This window comes from Idiotropiscis lumnitzeri, chromosome 19 (assembly GCF_059441095.1).
Source record: "Idiotropiscis lumnitzeri isolate Australia: NSW breed Sydney's pygmy pipehorse chromosome 19, RoL_Ilum_1.0, whole genome shotgun sequence".
Taxonomy (NCBI): Eukaryota; Metazoa; Chordata; class Actinopteri; order Syngnathiformes; family Syngnathidae; genus Idiotropiscis; species Idiotropiscis lumnitzeri.
In genome coordinates this window covers 4,562,497-4,578,544 of record NC_142409.1, presented here as the reverse complement: position 1 = coordinate 4,578,544, position 16,048 = coordinate 4,562,497, and the positions used below count along the sequence as shown (strand labels likewise).

At 40.4% G+C, this 16,048-nt stretch overlaps 1 protein-coding gene across 5 annotated transcripts in view; it reads left to right on the top strand.

The window, feature by feature from the left end:
* The window catches only part of ctnnd2a (catenin (cadherin-associated protein), delta 2a), a 172,055-nt gene that overhangs the window by 138,656 nt on the left and 17,351 nt on the right, over positions 1 to 16,048 (top strand). For all 5 annotated transcript variants that reach the window (XM_088283197.1, XM_088283201.1, XM_088283199.1 and 2 more), the window contains exons 16-19: positions 471 to 588; positions 2,919 to 3,101; positions 6,320 to 6,493; positions 7,726 to 7,876. In XM_088283197.1, the coding sequence (XP_088139323.1) occupies positions 471 to 588; positions 2,919 to 3,101; positions 6,320 to 6,493; positions 7,726 to 7,876 (626 nt within the window). The remainder of the gene's footprint in view (positions 1 to 470; positions 589 to 2,918; positions 3,102 to 6,319; positions 6,494 to 7,725; positions 7,877 to 16,048) is intronic.

The window sequence follows — 16,048 nt, the reverse complement described above, 5'->3', positions numbered from 1 at the left end:
TATTGATACGCGTTAGATTGTGCAGTTGTATCTATTGAAGAAGCCTGTGCACAGCAGATCCAATACACACACACACACACGCACAAAAGAAATCTGATATACATAAACTCAGCAATATTGGCAAATAATTAAAGCAGCACTGGTGTAAGAATTTCATGCGTCGGTCAGCCACTTGTCAGAATTAAAGGGCTTCCGTTGGACACAAGTCAAGTGTTTTAAATTGAAGCAAACCTTCAGGGCATGCATAGATTGAGACGTTTCCAGAATTGTAATGCAACCTTCCCAATTATATAGTTTCGGGGAAGCTGCAAGCCTCCCTCGCGAGCAATCTACCTCACTGTCTCTCCATCGGCATATACCTCGTGTTATCCCCCCCCCCCCCCCTCACAAACTCCCCGTTTAGTGGCACTTTGCACTTGCATTTGTTAAAACGCACTCTGACCACTTAGTCGACCTGCCCTTTCTTCCAGGAACGTCAGCTCCGCAGGTGAGGAGGCGAGACGGCGGATGCGAGAGTGTGACGGCCTGACGGACGCTCTGCTCTACGTCATCCAGACCTCTTTAGGAAGCAGTGAGATTGACAGCAAGGTGCGTGTGTCGAAACATGAAATTGTTTTTATTATGGGGCGTTTATTTATCGCGTTGGTTTGCTATTGCGGCAACTAAAATCGTGAACAACATCTCGGTTTTGTAGCTTTAAAATAATCCTGCTCCAAAACAGACAACGGGCATACAGTATGATAAATACAAATATTGTATTTGCCGTTCGTGGATAGCAATGTTTTAATGAGGTATTATAAAGTTCCCTCAGGTGTGTGATCTATCTCATAGTAAAAAATAATAATGATAGTAACAGTAAATGCATTTTACTGATTTCCCAATAAAACGTTTAAAATGGGTAATATTTTACCCTTAGCAGCCGAAGAGAGTTCATTCATTGAACATTTCCATGTGTGTGATGTACCGGTTGGACCAAGATTGCAGCGTGCGTACGGTACGAGCGCACATGTCAAAGTATGTGTTGGCCAGTCGATAGCACATAAACAATGTTGTGGCTGGCTGGCTTCTCAAGGTCTCCCTGTCTGCCAGGCTCTCGAAATGGCCTCCCTTAATCACTGTTTATCCGCCCGCTCCTCTCCACCATCTGACTGCAGCCACCAGAGGAGAGCAGCCGTTGCCTCGCTAACAAAGACTGATTGACAGGTGAACTCGCAGGTGGTTATTAGCAAAATAGCCATAAATGATGAGCTGCTGGCTCCTTTGCTTCGGTAGTTGGGCTGATAGATTTATTTAGTGCACATCTTCTCTTGTAGGAATAATCTCAATGAGGAGAAATATTCCATGCAGATTTGGTAAAAGGAGACTTTGCCGAAAACTCACCCATCACTTAATTAGGCACACCTGCAGGTAGGGGTGCTCGATTATGGGGAAAAAAATGTGAATCAGATTATTTTAGTAATAATTGAAATCACAATTCTTAAAATGATTATTCCTTTTTTTTGGTCCAAAAAATAATAAACGGAAACAATATTTGGACAAATAAAAGTGATTTATCTTAAAATTTAAAAAAAAAAAAGTGCAAATCTATAAATTCTAGAATGGTTTCGTTATATAAAGAAACTTAAAATTCCAATAGAACTATTGTAACAATGCTAAAATTTTTAACTCAGGTATACTCACTATGGTAGTAATTGTAAAATGAGTGCGGTACTAGTTTATAAATGTTATATATACTACTACTCCTACTACTACTACTACTAATAATATATAGTATTTAATTATCATTTTTTACGATTATGCCAATTTTGTAACCATTGAGTGTAATAATCGTAATCGGATTTTAATTGCAATTAATTACACTGCTCTTCCTGCATGTGGCAAAAAGAATCATTTTGCATTATTATATTATATTATATGCAAATTATAAACACAATTATAAACCTATTATGATTGTGATATTGTGATCTCTGGCACTCAAGTTAGCAGTACTTTTTTTTCCAGATACTGTTCATAAAAAAAAAAAGAAATATGAATGAATATTATAATCAATCAATAACCCAGTCATTTAAAATGATGGCATAGTACCTTAGAGATGATGAAAACATTACGACTTTTGCTGGATGATGTCACATTACATGTCAAGTTAAAACATTTGGCAGACTATTTCTGCCTGAATTTGACTCCCTTATTTAAAAAAATAAAAAAAAAATCATATCAGCACCAAGATCAGGTGTCTTTATTTACTCAACTGTGCTGCTGAATGAAGAATCAGAGTAGAAAACAAGGACCCGGAGATGGAAATGTCAGTGTAAATTGGAAATAATACGTAACCTGTGCATGTTTGTGCGCAGGATGTGGGTTTCATGTGACTGCAGCTCGCCGAAGTGCGACGCTGTTTTGTTTGTCGCGTCTCCCGAGTGTGTTCAATTACGCTCCCTGGTTGTTCTTGTGTAAAGTAGCGTCCTCTCGGCGCAAAGATGGATGATTTGTCTTTGTTAATTTCCACTCCGTTGACTTGATGACACCCCGCTTTCAGAGTCATACTAAACATGGGCCGCACGCGCCAAAGCTCACATTTACACATCGACATGGTCTCACCTTCATCTGTTCAATGGCTTGTTTGGAAATCTATTGGACCTGTCATGTTTTGCCATTTACCTGCTGCTTCTTGTAATTACATTTAAAAGTCATAAAACACACATTCATATCACCCAAGGATTATCTGGGCTCCGTCCTCTCAGTCTCTCCATCAAGTCTGGAAGGCGGATAAAAGTGCCGCTCGTAGTCGAAGCAGCACTTTTATTAGCAGGCCTCCGCTTCCACTTTGAGCTGTGTTCTCAAGTGTGACGTTTCATTTAAGTGCATCAAGTGCACATGGCTTCAATCTGTTCTCTCATCTTTCTCATTTCCCAACTCAGACTGTGGAGAACTGCGTTTGCATCCTGAGGAACCTGTCCTACCGCCTGGCAGCCGAGACGTCCCACGGCCAGCAGGGAGGGTTGGAGGAGCTGGACGGCCTCCTCTGTGACTCCAACGGCCGCGATGGAGAGAGTTCTGGCTGTTGGGGAAAGAAGAAGAAGAAAAAGAAGGGTGCTGACCAGGTAAAAAAATAAAATAAAAATAAATTAAAAAAAACACAGTTGAGGATATTCAAAAAACTATTGCAGTTGTTTTATGATGTTCAAAATACTCAAGATACCTTTCTGAGATGAAGAAGACAGCCTGAAAATTTATTCCAGGCACCGATAATGAAATAGTGCCCCATTAGATCCTGCATATGTGGTGTGGTGTTTTTTGGGGAATAGTAAGTGTGTGACATTAATATGGACAATTAGACCAAAAGTGTTCCAACGTTGGTTAATTCATGGCCGAATATTGAGTGAAAGTGAATTGTTTTTAATTGTAGAATGGGTTTCATTGCTGGACAAAACGAAAGGGGTGTCGAAACAAGACTAGACACCAGCTTGTGTTCGACATATTAATGACAAAAAATTGAATTATTTATTTTTTTTACATTTTGAAACATTGGTCAACAATTTCGAGGAAGCACAGCGCTACCAGCTGACATATTGAAATCTACTTTTATGTTAATGAATATGGATGAGATGGTCTTGAGAAATAATATGATTAATCTTCCGTATCAAGCTGTGGATAATGTGAGGAAAAAAAAGTTTTTTTGGGTGACGCAAAATTCAGGGTTTGAATATATTTAGCTGCATGGATTTATAACCCCCATTTTTGTCATTGTTTTTCCTTTCCTTGCTGTATGGAAAGTGAAGCCCTCTGACTAAAGCTGACAATTAAATTTGTACTTAAATTTTTGTATTCATCTACAAACTTTTAGAAATATATTCCATGTAAATGTTTGTAATAAAACACTCCAGTCATTAATGATAGTAATTATGACAATTCACTATTATTCCTTTTATTGTCCGTCACATAGTGGGTGGCGTGTTTCCCCCCCAGTACCCCTCCGCAACCCCGCCCCTGGGCAGTTAAGTACTTTGCGCTTGAACGTTAATTAAATGAGAGCCATTTTTCATTTGGAAGAATCTTGCCTATAGAATCGGCTCACTCAGGTTAAGGTGTGATGACGGTGCACCCCAGCGCTGCAAGTTCTGCTTTCACATATTCACATTCATTTGTCGCCAAACGCAGTGTTCTGACACACGATGGTCCAGAAAGTAGAAGCCGCCATTCATGAGGAAGCAAGAACACCGTGTCACTAGTCGAAACCGGGGACGTGTGTGAAATCTGAGATCACAAAGTACATTAGCCTCCTTTCTAATGAATTGGATCACAGACAACTTTTTCATTCTTTTATGGCACTTTATATTAGTGAGACTTTTTTTTTTTTTTTTTTTTTAAAGCCAGATCTTGTCAAAAGCTTAATTGTATCTTCACCCTCCTCCCTTCTGTCTACTCTGTTCCTGCTTTTTCAAGTTAATAAGCTGAAGTTTGCTCAACTCTGCTGGGTGAAAAAGTCAGAACCGCATGTACCTGTTCTGAAGTGGCAAATGTGTGACCTGAATAAGTCTTAAAGCCATTCCATATTGATCTGTCACTCACTAGTTTGAGGTAACGCCTGCGTGCTGCGTTGACTTTGTCGCCGTCCATAAGATTTCTTCCGCAATCTGACATCCAATAGAATCTATAGTCTGATTTTTTTTTTTTTACATGCCGTCTATAATTGATAAGAGAGGAGAACATTTGATAATAGTGAGAAACAGACCGCGTGCAAGAGATGAGGGTCGGCGGAGTCACTTGGATGATAATGTAGTCCCCTGAATCATTTATTAGACGATCTGACAGCAAGGCCGAAGAGCAGCGTGGGAGCCTGAACTAAAGCTAAACACTCCTAATTGACTGCTGCATGCACATAAACGCGCACGCACACAATTATTTCCCACCACCAACGGGAGGAATAAGTTATTCACTTTAAGAAAATACATGCAGTAAGGACAAAAGTCATTTAATTCATTAATTACGATAATTAAGCAGATGGACTCAACATTAGTTCCCGCTGAGGTCTTAATTATTGATCTTGCAAAGATATGTTGGATTGGAAATTGCAAGCGTCCAAAGAAAAAATTAGTTCCCACCCTGAACGAATCAGGTGACTTTTGGTGTGGAAGCACTGAAGAGCCTTGACCTCAACCCCATTAAGCAGCTTTTGGAAGAATAACAACACGTTGCGAGTTAGATGCCTTTTTTCCAACATTAGTGACCTCACGTGTTTTTCTCAGTTGCAAATAAAACCTTTTTGGTGCATCCTCTTTGTGTAAAGGTCAAGAAAATCAAAGTCGAATTTTTTTAAATGTCAACTATTGAAATCAACCATAATAGATGTGAGGGCTTTACTTTTTCTTCCGGAACTGAAATATAATGCACCTTTGCAGCATTCAAAAATAAACATCAGCTATTCATATTCACTTCGAAGGTCTGCGGGCAACAAATGGTAATTGGTTGTACTGTTCAGTCTTCAAACTGTATCAAGTGTTTGATTTTGCCATCAGAGAATTTATGTAAATAAAACAGGCACACACACACTCTCATACACCAACGTACGCTTGCTAGTTTACCATGAAGTGGGGAGGGGGGAGCAGCAGAGCGGAACGAGAAGGTCGATGGGGAGGAAAACTCAAAGAAGAGGGAGAAGCCTGGAAATGGAAAAAGAATACGATCAAAGAAAGGTTTATTGGGATAATGTGGGGCATACAGGAAAGAAAAGCAGCAAAACTCTGGAGAGAAACAATCATCCTGGGAGAAAACGTGGAACACGTTCTCTGTGAATTGTAGGAAAAAGAAGGAGCGTGGGAAACAGAGAGAGGATGGAGGAAGAAGAAGTGACAGGCCAAGTGACCGAAACAAAGGGATAGAGCTGTGGAGAAGCGCTCTGGGTTTATTTCTGCGAGAGAAAAATGAAGTTGCTGCAGCTGCGTTATTTAATCCTTTGCCCTTGCTCACCATTTCCATTTCTTCAGTTTCAATAAAGAAAACAAAATCAGTGTCAGGGCGCGTTTTATTTAATACTTTATTCGTTGACTACTACTTATATCGAGCATTAAGGTTTCTCTCTCTCTCTCTTTCTCTCTCTCCCTCTCTCTCTCTTTTTTCTCTCTCTCTCTCTCTTTTTTTTCTCTCTCTCTTTCTCTCTCTCTCTCTCTCTCTCTCTCTCTCTCGCTCTCTTTCTCTCTCTCTCTCTCTCTCTCTCTCTCTCTCTCTCTCTCTCTCAAGAAATAAAGCAAGCTTGCACTGTCCCGCTGAAACCAGTTTTCCTTACAGATGATCTTATCTTGTTCTTTCTTCTCTTTTACAGTGGGATGGCGTTGGTCCCTTTCCAGACACAGTGGATCCCCCCAAAGGGGTTCAAATGCTCTGGCACCCCACCATTGTCAAGCCCTACCTCACCCTGCTCTCTGAATGCTCCAATCCCGACACCCTCGAGGGAGCGGCTGGAGCCCTGCAGAACCTGGCTGCTGGCAGCTGGAAGGTAATGATGAGAAGTAGGAGTTGTTTCCCAAAATATTCAACGACAAGACAAAGCAATTCTTGTTTGCGGAGTCATATTGGTTCAAATCTTGGAATTCCACTTTCATGAACTTTGAAGATTCGCCAACACCAATTAATTTAGAGCAGACAAAATAACCGATTCAACTTTGAAATGAAGCCTGTGATTTATCTTATTGTATAGCGGAATGGAATGACTTGATTGTAAAGCCTTCAAATCCGAGTCAACCCGAGGTTCAACTGTGGCTGGCTGATGGAGGCCGCTTGGCTGTAATAATAAATGAGTCTTACAGTCCAAAGGGATAGTATCAGTAAAGGCGGTGTTAGCCTTGGGCAAAAGTGGCGATGTCTTATACATTATTTTTTTTTTTGCTACAAGACAGAAATTGAGAGAGCGCAACCTTGAAATGACACAACTGAAATGGCACATTGTTGGTTGTAAATGGGTGTTCTGGGAATGTGGATGTGGTTGACAGCCTCCCATGAGATGACGTTTCTTTTACTATTTTGAAACTTGCACCCGAAGTGAAGGTCACATTGTGGACAAGAGGAATATGCATGTGTAGGTAATTATTTGGCTTGGTGCGTTGAAGTGTGCGAAAGTAGAAGGTGCACTCTTGGGAAATATTTATTTGTAAGATAAGGCAACATTTTCCCTAGCTTGCTCATTCCGAAATGACGTAACCTCCTATTTCCCTCAATTGCTGTCTGGAATAGACAATAATGGGTTGAAGTTCAAGTGATTTGAAAAGGCAGATTATCTTTGACCTAGCTCCATTTATCTGCAGATGACCCACAAGGTGGCAGTACTTGAGGCATCTCGGGTTGAGAAAACCATCTAAGTGTAGCATGATCGTTACTGAGGGAGGATAGAGTGGTCTCCAAGCTCTGAAGACTTCTCGCGCTCCGTATAATTCCGCCTCTCACGATATATCAGTTGTGAGCCAGCTGTATTACTTCAACCTCTCATATGTCCCTTGAATATACCATTTCCCTCTCAAGTAGGGCGTTTCAACTGCCTCTCACTGGCGTTTCACTACACCTACCCATTTATTCTGAGATCATTTGAACTCGTACTGAGGAGCAAAAGGGCCCCTCCAAGCAACACATGCTCGGTTTTGGCAGTCTCATGTCCATGCCATGATAAACATTCTCACAATCCATGAAGGGTTTGATCCAAAAGATGATTGCCTTGAAACGTTTCTTTCTTCGCAGTGGTCTGTGTATATCCGGGCTGCTGTCCGTAAAGAGAAAGGACTTCCCATCCTGGTGGAGTTACTGCGGATCGATAACGACAAAGTCGTGTGCGCCGTGGCCACCGCTCTAAGAAATATGGCGCTGGACATTCGGAACAAGGAGTTAATCGGTGAGTCTTGTACATTTTATTTTCGTCCATGCCTTTCAAAAGAGAACTAAGTTGTAACCCATTTCAAAAGTCTTAACAAAAAATGCTTTGTGGAGTTGGGTGACTGGTTGGGTTGGGGGATTAAATTTTGGGGGTTGGGTCAGTTAGTCTTGATTGTTCCTATTCAAGACAAATCAAAACTTTTACCTCATTGCATTCCAAAAAAAAAAAAAAAGATACAATTATCCTACCTACAACTTTGTCGTGACTGGCTCTTGGGTGTAAGAACTGTAGATGAAAAACATGCAACATGCAGCTGAGACAATCCAAATCATTGCACAAATATTGACAATGAAACTTTTGTGTATATAGTAACAGACGTCGAAAAGGTTTGATAGTGTGAGAACTGTCTAAAGGCTCCAAAAATCAGAGGGCAGGGGTGAATGTATCACAAGCGACTGTTTGTAAAAGACAGAATTGACAGAAGTTGAGGCTATAATTGAGGATGCAATCCTTTCTTTGGCAAAACGAATCAGAAGGCTTTGTTGGAATGTGCCAAAAAGTACTTTGTACAAAAGCGCTTCAATCATTTTTGTATAAAGAGGAAATATCCGGCTCCAAAATCTTCAACCCTCACTGGAGCGCTTCGCAACCGAGTGTGAGGCGGTCGGGACGAAAATGGGCACCTCTGAAACTAAGACCATGGGCCTCAGTATCTTGGGGTCTTGTTGTCGAGCGAGAGTGGTCCAGGAAGGAGCGGGAGATCGATCGGTGGATAGTTGAAGTGTCTCTATCGGTCCGTTGTGGTGACGAAGGGCCTGAGCCGAAAGGTCGTTCTATGTTTCTACCCTCACCTGTAGTCACAAGAGATGGAAAGAACAAGATCCCGCTTAGAAGCGGCCAAAATGTATTTCTTGTGCGCGGTGTCGAGATGGTGTGAGAAGCTTGATCATCCAGGAAGGACTCCGAGTCGAGGTGTTGCTCCTACACGCTGAGGGGAGGCAGATGAGGTGGCTTGGGCATCTGGTTCAGATGCCGCCTGGATGCCTTCCTGGTCAGTCGGTGTTAAATAAGATAAGATAAGATGTCCTTTATTAGTCCCACAATGGGGAAATTTGAGGTGTTACAGCAGCAAAGATATCGATCAAGAAAGATGAAACAGCAAAACTAACCAAACTGGCCTGTCTGTTCCAATACTTTTGGAGGGGAGTGTCTTTATCTGTTCCTGCCTAATTATCGCAGCATTTTGGTAGGCTCAGTGGTTTCTATAGCAACCATGCTTCCCTCACTTGCGGGGAAGGATTTCGGGAGTCTCTTTGGGCTCTGTTGATGTGGTATAAGAACACAGACTAATGCCACTGTCAGAGCGCCGCATTGCCTTGCAATATTTATCTCGCTGGTGCATCGTAGCAGATGGCTTTCACTTCACACAGACGCCAAGTTTTGATTTCATTTGTTAGCGAGTCAGTTTGTGCTTCAGCACAATAGTTTTTGTAACTTTAAACGATACCTTATAGGACTTCAGGTAAAATCCTTAAACTGTGTTCGATCAATGTAAACTATATCAAGGAGCTCACTGGGTTTTTTAGCTTTTGTGAAAGGAGTTATAGCCGTTAAAAAGGCATTTGCACCAGATTCGAATGAGCTATTCGCTGTTACATTATCGACCTAAAGGCTCCATTTAAATTAATGGATGAAAAAAAGCACCTCTTGTAACAGTCACAGAATTGGATAAGCTATTCTACTGTTTTGTTTTTTACGATGAGAACGATATACAATCTCTTCTGGAAATCATTAAAAAGTTAGTTAATTGATGAAAGGAGGTGAAGGCAATTGATCAACTTTTATTGCATTGCTTAATCAGCCTCTTCAGGACAGAAAGCGATAGCAAAGAATTATGGCAAGAGTCCCCTAATAAATATGGGTTTTAGGGACAGAATCGTGAATAATTTGGTGTTTTCAAACTCAATTTATACTTCACTTTGAATGCACTGTATGTAAACACGGGGAACTGAGATGACAACAAAATCTGAGTGATGCAAACGGAGAAGCGTAAGAGCTGGTTCCGAGACGAGCGTTTGCTCTCGGCAAGGTGTGACGTGATTGGTGTTGGCAGCAAAGACGTAGAGGCCAGACACCACGAGCCCCTTCCTGCTTGGCCCTCGTACGCAAGTTTTATTAACACACAGTGACGAACCTCGCAGTCAATTTTTGTTTCTTTACATCTAGTCAAAAACTATCCGTGGGTGACAAAATGTTTTACAGAGCATTGATGCTGGTCTTTCGCCAAATGCCGTCAAATTACAGTCGTGAGGTTTGATGTTGTCACCGTTGGGCTTGGATGGAGAGTTGAGACTAAATAACGATAGATTATTTTTTTTGGGGTGGGTTAGTTGGCCAAGAAATGGTTACAGAAGAAGATTGGGCGAAGAAGTGAGAGCGAGCAGTGAGTGCTGACGACCGCGTGTGCATTTGCATCCGTTTCACCTGATTTTAATGTGATATTGATGTCACTTAGCATCATTCATCTCATCGCTCAACCATTTTGTTTCGTACCCACCTGTTTCCACCTCTTTTGTTTTTGACTTGCATAATATTCTATAAAGCCGTGTCACGATGAACGAGTCGCATTGGCCGCAACGCAGCCCGTCTTTGCAATTCTTACCCGTTGACTTGGAGATGGCAATTTGACACACATGAATTGGGAACGACGCTGGAATGCCAAGCAGCCGTCACAGTATTCCAAATAGAGCAGCTATTTTGTGACGCTCTTTAGAAACACGCTGTGCTTGCCACCAAAACAAAGTTAATGCCGGATGAAAAGCGATTAATTCAAAATCTGTATTAATTCAAGACGCTTAATTAATTCACTCGATTTAATTGGGTTTTTTTTTCCACTTGTGTTTTGCAGCAAGCGTTTAATTCAAATTGGGAGAGCAATACTGGGGATTATATTAAATATGTGAAGTCAAATATAATGTAACTGTCACCCAAAATGACAAGTCTATCAGCAAATTTGCTTTTCTTTCTTTCCTTGTCACACAGCTGCTATTGTCGGGTTAGCCTCCCCTCCCACTCTCCTCCCTTCATTGCCCACCTTCCCGTCTTCAGCGCGAGTATTATTCTTCCTCCAACCATACCTTCTTAATTCAACGCCCACTCTACCTAATACCATTTCAGACATGAGCTCATAACATCTCTCTCTCTTTAACATCTCTCTCCCTTTCTCTCTCGCCCATTGTGTCTCGCACTGATGATGACGCCAGCGCCCGAGACGTTACCGTGGAAACGGCAGCGGCGTACCGGCGGGATTTCACTAAGTGCTTGATTGCAAGTGTGAGTGTTTGAAGTTCGGAGCTGTGATAGGCAGATGCTAATGAAATAAAAGACTCACAGCTGAAACAATTCAGGCGCAGGAAGAGCGGCCATAGAAGGTCCATCATGGGGTTTCCTGAGCATTTTCAATACTTCGGTTTGTGAGCAGAACACTTTTGAAGGCTTAACAGAATAAGGCCACGAGATAGCTTGTTTGGCCTCTGATGACGCACGCTGGGCTAAAAAGAATCTGGTCAGTTTGGTGTGCTTTATATTCTTTATTCAGCTTTGAATCTTTTGTCAAGAAACACAGACACACATTTGTACATTTATACATGCCAAGAATGTTGGGTTAATGTTAAATTAATGTATGTCTGATAGCATCAATACTAACATATTTGTAATATTCATGTCATCAAATGTTAAATAATTGGTATAAAAAAAACACTTTTCACAATTGTGATATAGGACTCTCCAGCTTCCTCCCTCATTACAAAAACATTAATATTAGGGTTATTAAAAATTCAAAATCACGGGTTCACCATCAATGGAAACGTTACGGAGACCAGGCGAGGTCCGGGCAGACCAAGACCAGGCCATTCTGTTACCTGTAATGAAACAGCACCAATATATAAACACAGGGAAGAGCCGACTCACGGAAACACAAAACAAAACTGGAGAGGCTCATGACAGTGATTTGTTTGTTTAAAATGTGCCCTCTGATACGCTGGCATCCACTCCAGGGTGCACACAGCTTTTGGCCAAGCTCAGTTGGGATGCTGCAGCTCACCTCAGACCACGATTCGGACATGAACTGTATAGAATTGTTGGATGGACTATTAAGAGGAAGAAAATGCACTTTTGTCTGTTACTTTTATTCTGGCGCCCCCTATTGTCCAAGTGACATAGAGCGACATGCAAAGTCTCATTTAGATCATGAGATTGGATTTACTGCGCAATATTTATGATGCATTATCATAAATAATTCATAAACACTTTTTTTTAACCTGATAAGTATTTAACAAACCTATTTTACTCTCATTAAGCGGAATTTCTACACCAATCAAGTCGCTTGCTCTCTCAGAGCATCTCTCTGAGACAATTACCTCCTATTTTACTTCACTAACACTCTCCCTTTTCCTCCGGTAGACAATCAAATCACTCCGTTGTTGGGTGGGGGGTTTAATTACATTTCTTTAAATCAAATCAGCCATTATAATCCTGATGAAGCGCAGAATTCTCAAAGGGAGCAGAACAAGTAAATGCAGCGCAGGAATATATTTGCGCCTCTGTATCCCAGATGAGGCGGCAAAATTGGAGGTCGTGTAATAAACATGTATTAACTGGTGCAACAAGAGGCATGTGCAGCGTCATTTGTTTGATTTTGCAATCAAACAAAGTCGACATTGCATTCGACCTCGTAAAGTTGCTGGCTTTGTCACTTTATGCTTTGACACAGCTAGTGACTCATGAAAAATATATTTTCATTTGCTCTTCAGGCATCACTTCTCTTCCATCTTCTCTTTGTGCCATTGCCATATCAGCACTCTGAGCTCACAAGTGAAACTGTTTCAGGATGTTCCCCAACTTGCCTCTTGCATGCATGACAAAACTGCACTCGACGAAACACACACACACACACACCCACACACACACAAATAAAAAAAATAGAGAAGCAGGGGCACCAACTGATTCAGCTTTTTTTTGGTTCTTTGGTTAATTTTGCACTGACTGAGAAAATGCAACATTTCCCCTTTGTTGCTGTTAATCAATAATTCATCTCGAAGCTTCCCTTTGGTTTTGGGTGTCGTCATGTCTGCCTAAAGGACACAGGTTAGCTTTGATCATTTCAAGGCGTCTTTGAACTGAATTTGCTTTATTTCACTTGAGATCCTTTGATTAGGCGTGGTTTCAACTTAAAACCGAAAATTCCGGAAAATATCAACTGAGAGTAACACTGAGTAATATGTAATTAAGTACTTTTTTTTGCCAAATTATAGACAAAGTAATGCTCCGCAATGATGAATGTTGGATATTATTTTTTACAATACAATCGAATATAACGCATTTCACAACAGCTGGTGCAGTAACAAAGCACTTTATTTTATTATTACCATTTCTCTTCAGTCAGTGGCTTGATAAATGTCTTGTTCACTCAATCAGTACTTCACTCAATAAATTGTCCGTCACTGGCATAGTCAATTATCTGGCGATGGCACTCGCTAAATTAGCCCGGTCAGTAAGTTAGTCATGCCACGGGTGAATTATTCAGTCAGTCGCTCCCAAATTGATCAAATAAAAGCCATTGGGAGTTAATGAGTGAGGAAATGTCGGAGTTGGTCAAATAATGAATTTAGCTCAACTTTGTTGGCTAAAAGACAACAAGCGTTTAACCTCTGCTTATCCTGTCAGACAGAGATAACGCCGGGCCAATTAAGCTCCAACTCATTCTCATAGTGAATGCGCGTGTGTGTGGTTTTGTGTCATCGACGTGCACACCTAAGTGAGCTCTCCATCAGTTGCATACTTGTATGTTTTCTTGTGTGCTCTCTTTCTGAAGGTTGATAGTGTCATCTGAACATCTTCATTATTCGTCATTTTCAGCACTTCTCGGACAGGAGGAATGGTTTTTGCCCAAAGCCTGGGAACTATCTCGGGTAATACAGTGATGAATTGGTCAGTGAGAAAGATATTGTCTCATTATTATTGACGAAAGGCCAAAGAAAGGCAAAAAAAGCTGAGAAAGGGTTGGATTACAAAATGGCTGCCACAAACGATTCTTTTTGCTCGTCGATTAGTCACCGATAGTTGCAATTAGTCGACTAATCAGGTCGTTTCGCACCTTTAGTAGCTCGTACCAGGATTCAAGACACGTTTATAAATGGTGTGGCAATTAAAATAGAAAGCGCAACTTTGGCCTGAACATTTTTTTTAGCTGTAAATGTTTAGTGCATTTCAAAACGGAACCAACAACTGCTCTAGACACTATTCACACTTGCACTATGAATGCTATGAAAGTGTCTATAAAAAAAAAATGAAAAACTTGTAAATATATTTCATTTTAGTTGTAATCTGTGTCCTTCTATTGAAATAGCAGTCTGTAAAAATCAAACATAACCTTTGTTATTTATCAATATTTCAAATTGGAAAGAATCTCTTTCAAGTAATCGATAAAATCGTAATACATTTTTGTGAGTGTCGGCCCGATGCTTCTATTGTATGAATGGCTGCACAAATATTCCATTTTATCATTCTTGTGGGGCGCTCGGGAACGTGTATGCTTTGTTGTGAGATTTAATTGCAACCAGAGCTGATTTTGTGTCCACTAAAGGATTAAACTTGTTTTTTACACGAATGGTCTCCACAGAGGGATGATTTTGAGGTAGATTGTGCCTCAGAGTGTGAAACAGCAGCCCTTGTCTTCTCCAGGATGACATAGTTTTCGTCAGAACATAAGTTCCAAGTTGGAATGTGAATTAGGTTTATCAATAATTGCTCAACTTTTGCTCAAAATTCTTACAAGGGTTTTTTTTTTTCACAACATGTGCACCTTATTTTAATTGACATGTTGAACAACAAACATGTTCAACCAAATCTATTGTGTTCGATCACAAAGTGTTTGCCCTTTGTATTTGAATCAAGTTTGTTGAGTGCTACTATGAATTACGAGCATTGATTAGTTCATTGGAAGGTGAAAAGTATAGAAACTTGAAATGATGTGATCGTTATAAGGGAAAAAACTCCCAACCGATCCTAAATATTTAATTTGCATTGAGATCATATTCATTCGAATAATTTTTATTTTTTTAAGGGATGGCGTTTCAGTAGCATGGTTGAAAATGTTAATCTAATCAGAGTTAGGCAATATATACAGAATGCTTCTATAGATTTTTACAATCTTCTGTGCCCCACAACGACCGAAAAAAAAAATACTAATACAATATGATGGGCATTTGGCTGAATGTCCTTCATCATCCATGGGGGAAATCAAAAATGTTATGGTAAAATATTTTTCATGGAATGTTCTGGAGATCTGCAAGTTAGACAATCATATGGTAGAATTAATTATTAATTGATTACTGTGCCCATCACCAGTAGAAATATGGCAACCTTGTTTCACTATTATCACCCTGATTACAGAAACTAAATATGTTTTGGGCTGCTTAGAGGTATAACATTTCCCCCCCCACCTAAACCAAAGAGACATTCCTGTGAGGATGAGCATGAACATGTGACCTTTCGTAAAAAAACGTGCACCTAAATAGCTTACTTGAACGGCTGACCTCACGTTATATGGTGTGTTTTTCTGGTGATGTGATTTCCATGTCTTCCCGAGTTCTTCCACACTGGTGTTACGGCTTTTCCTATCTGACTGAATCTCCTGCAATTCCTTAATTACTCCAACAGCTCATCCTCTGAATGTCATTTCTTTCTCTGTCTCCTCATATGGCAGCCTATTCACTGAAATATCGCAAGGCGGCCCCTTTTATTGCATTCTAAGCGTGAGCATTAATGCGGCCGTGTGAGAGGATTTACAGTGAGAGCCTCTCAGGCCAAAGCTTTATGGAGTTATCCAAGCACTCACTCGCTGTGCAAGACGTTTGCTTTATTACTGAGACACTCAAAGGATCTGTTAACTTGTTAAATTTCCTTCACAGCACTTCCTGACTTAAGTCCATTGAATTATTGCAAAGTCAAAGTGCGTGAGCATGCCGCATCGTTAAGTCGTAAGTGTTTGCTGTACTTCTGATTTCTTCGAAACTTGTCTCAAATGAGGTTATAAACGCTCAAATTACTAATAATTATAATAACGTAATAATATAAGATAATAATAACATTATAATATATAATATATAATATAATATAATAATTGTTAAT